Here is a 3721-nt window from a genome sequence, read left to right as displayed (position 1 = left end):
CGTTTGATAAATGGATTTGGGATTTGGAATCTATGGAAGAATTCTTGGTTAGCTCTACTAGAACTCTATTCATGACATGATGTTGCCTCAAAGTCCGAATACTACCTGATGGATGAAGTACAATCCTAATTAAGTTAACGTGCTTCTGTGAAGAGTTTTAAAGAGTCGTATCCCAACTAGGGATAATTTGGTCAATCGAGGCATTGACTTGGAGTATATTATGTGTCTATTGTGTGATACTAGTGCTGAAAAAACATATCACATTTTCTTGTAGTGCATTGCGGTGGATAGCATTCGGAAGAATGTGGGTCGATAGCTGGATTTTCAAATCTTGACTTGTATTGACATTCAAGAATTACTTACTTGGTTAGATGATAGACGTTTGACTAGTATGAAAAGATGACCGTGATATTTGCTACAATTTGGGTTCTTTGGTTGTCCCATAATACCAATATTGTTTTCCACCCAAATAATTTTAGAAAATATTTAATTTTTGACAAGATAGTTTTGTATTCCTTTAATCTTATAGAGGCTATTTTTATGTAAGTTTTTTGTGCTAGCTCCTTGCTAGTTTTCCATTAATAATATTTGGTTGTGTTTGTTGAAATATTGACCATGAAAGAATATGTGACCAGGCTCATTAGTCCGATATACCAATCCACTATCCGATAACCACAATTGGATCCAACATGGATATAAGACCTCCCTATCTTTTTTCAGAACATAATCAAAATAAGAGTGACCCCAAGATTAGAAAAGAAGATTGCTGTTGTTCCAGTTTCTTTCTTGTTTTTGATTGGTAATGAAAATTGTTGTTGTTCAAAAGAAAAAAAAAAAATACATGTTGATACATTCCATTTAAGTCTCTTGCATGCCGATGAAATGTATGTGACTAGAGGGTGATGGATTTGGTCCAATCTTGTTTCACATAACCCCAATCTTTCATTTTAAAGTTATATTGGCGCCTTGTCTTTCAATACTTCTTCTTAATTCCTCTTCATATACCCCCTCCAAATGAAGTCAATGGGGTCCTTGGTTCTATTATTTGATCCACCTCAATTGAGAAGGAATTGGACGAGCTTGACTTGGCTAAAGTTTCGTCCACATTTTTTTTAAAAGGCAGGCCATCTTAAAGTTGAAGCCTATGAACTTTGGTGCTTTTATTTGCACTCTTTATGTTGGATTCGGAATCAACATACATTCATAATCGGATCTCTCCAGTTGGAGTGGAGGGAAGCTTGATGAGATTGAATTCCTTGTTTGGATTGTAGTTTTATAATACTTAATATAACATAATTAATCATCAATGTTATAATTTTACAAAATAAAAAATATTAATTTTAATGTGAGGAACATGTTGATCAAAATCACACACTATATGATTGCAGATGGGAGCCATTGTCAAATGGCTAAGCACGCCATGCCCACCGCTTTTTTGACAAACCAAATCACAATCATTAGACTCCCACAACCTCCCCTACAACAAATCATTCTTCCAACCTCAACTCGTTACTTTTGCCTATATTTTAAAATTCAAAATTATGAGAGAATTTTAAGAAAAAAACATGATAGTGATACTTTTTAGATACACATGAATTCGTTTATAAGAGAACTATAGAAGCTCAAAAATAATAATGTTAGACAATATTCAACAACAAAATTCTCTAATTCCAAAATTTTTGGTAAGTTATAATAAGAATAAGTTAAATAAACCCCAAAGAAAATCAAATAGGATTCAGATCTTGCCTCACCTTTATTAATTTAAGTTGTTTATCTCCGCACTTATAACACGCCTACACATTTACAACTGTCACCCCATGCAAAGAATTCTTTAGCAGCTGCCCACCTCACCATCCGACCCACCACGACACACCCTTCAAAAGCAACTACCTTTTTGACAAACAATAATCAGTATTACAACCCCACAAGACTTCTCTCTCAACACTCCTATGGTCCTATGATGATCTTCAAACCCTTTTTAGATCATTTAACATTATAAAACTTCGATAGACAAACCCTACTTTCCTCTTTTCAACATAACATGAGAAAGCAAGAGCTTGTCAAGATATGCACATCTGCAAACAAACACATTCACGTCCTCGAGTTAATGGGCTCTAATCATCTTTCTTTGACTTGGGTTCTTCTAGTTTTCTTGGCATTACCCACAAAATTTGCGATCCAAGCTCAAGGAATCAAGTCCACAAGACTCCTCGACCTTGCAATTCGATATTACACGTTCAAGTCGTACAAGAACTTCAAAACAGGCATGTCATACAACGTTCATTTGCCATCAAATCTAACAGGTGTTAATGTGAGCACTGTGAAGTATCGTTGTGGAAGCCTCAAAAGGTATGGTGCAAGTATCAAAGAATTTCACTTGGGAGTTGGTGTGGATGTTCATCCATATGTAGAAAGAGTCCTTGTAGTAACACAAAATCTAGGAAACAATTGGTCGAATATTTACTATGATAATTACCATGAGTTAGTAGGTTATCAACTTGTGTCTCCTGTCTTAGGTTTATTAGCATATAACGCTGTCGACGATACAAAGTTTAATGTGCAATTTGAGGTCAAAATTCAGTCACCAGAAGTAAATGGAATAAAAATAGATTTCCGTAATTACACAATGACAAAGAACAACACGTTACATGGTAGGATACAAATGTGTGCAACATTTGGAGACGATGGTAAGGTGGCACTTGAAAAAGAGGTTGCGCCAAACATTTGTGGCACCACGAGCCAAGGCCATTTTGGGTTGGTGGTACAATCACCAATATTATTGCCGGAGAGGAAGAAGATAAAGCGGTGGAAGGTGGTGTTTGGAAGCTCATTTGGGGCAGGGATTGGGGCTTTTCTTTTGGGGTTACTATTGGTAGCCATGTTTGTGAAAGAGAAGAAGAAAGCTAGATTGGAAGAGTTGGAAAGAAGGGCATATGAAGAGGAAGCGCTTCAAGTTTCCATGGCTGGACATGTGATTCGAACTCATAATGTTTAGTTCTTTGTTTGTACTTTGTATCAACAGATTCTTACTTGTAATATTATTGATTTCGAAATATATTTTTACTTCTAATGACTTTGATGTTTGTTAAATCAACGATCCTGTCTCCATTAGCCAAAACTTCTATGTACGGAATTTTGTATATTAAGTTCTGCATGATGTATTAACGTTACTTCATTTAGAAAAAAACTTTACTTAATTTACATATTAAGTTTTTCTGTTAAAAAAACCGTTACTTAATTTAGAATTAAAAAACAGCAAAAGAAAACTTTTTGAGTTTTTGAATTGAAGGAAGCATGAAATTTTATACAATCATATTTCATCTTCTTGAGTGGTGAGGTTATCGTGTGCCAAGTGCGTCACTTGACCTACATAAAGTTAAATTTTTACAATAAGTTATATATAAAATACATTTAAGACCTATCTTAAATATTTTGTATAACCTACCTAAATGTGTTTGGTAAAAAAAGGAAGAAAAATAAATATAAACTATACACGATATAAGAAATATCATATTCAGTGGCATGAAAAAGTCCCATATCGACTCTAAGAACAAAGTGGTGAACGTGTTTCCTTTATAAATAGATGTTTTCTCTTTCATATTTCCACATCAGAAACTTGTTCATACATGTTTTTGACTGATTTACTCCAAGTATAAGTTTGTTTTAGATAATTTTTTTTAAAGAAAGACTGATTTGGGCTTGGTCTTTTCAACACCAATTT

The 3721-nt window shown here is 34.3% G+C and overlaps 1 protein-coding gene across 1 annotated transcript; it reads left to right on the top strand.

The window, feature by feature from the left end:
- The first annotated feature begins 1942 nt into the window (after nt 1-1942).
- Nucleotides 1943-3070, top strand: LOC145120586 (uncharacterized). The gene has a single exon (XM_079056392.1). The coding sequence runs from the start codon at nt 2042-2044 to the stop codon at nt 2993-2995; it is 954 nt and encodes a 317-aa protein (XP_078912518.1). The 5' UTR covers nt 1943-2041; the 3' UTR covers nt 2996-3070.
- The last annotated feature ends 651 nt before the right edge of the window (nt 3071-3721 follow it).

Source organism: Lactuca virosa, chromosome 6, assembly GCF_052849685.1.
Source record: "Lactuca virosa cultivar CGN04683 chromosome 6, Lactuca_virosa_CGN04683_v6, whole genome shotgun sequence".
Taxonomy (NCBI): domain Eukaryota; kingdom Viridiplantae; phylum Streptophyta; class Magnoliopsida; order Asterales; family Asteraceae; genus Lactuca; species Lactuca virosa.
Note: the sequence above shows the minus strand (reverse complement) of the source record. Positions and strands in the feature narration are given on the sequence as shown.

What these genes read in the sequence shown, in the direction of transcription:
- LOC145120586 (XM_079056392.1), top strand. Translation starts at nt 2,042, where the DNA reads ATGAGAAAGCAAGAGCTTGTCAAGATATGCACATCTGCAAACAAACAC.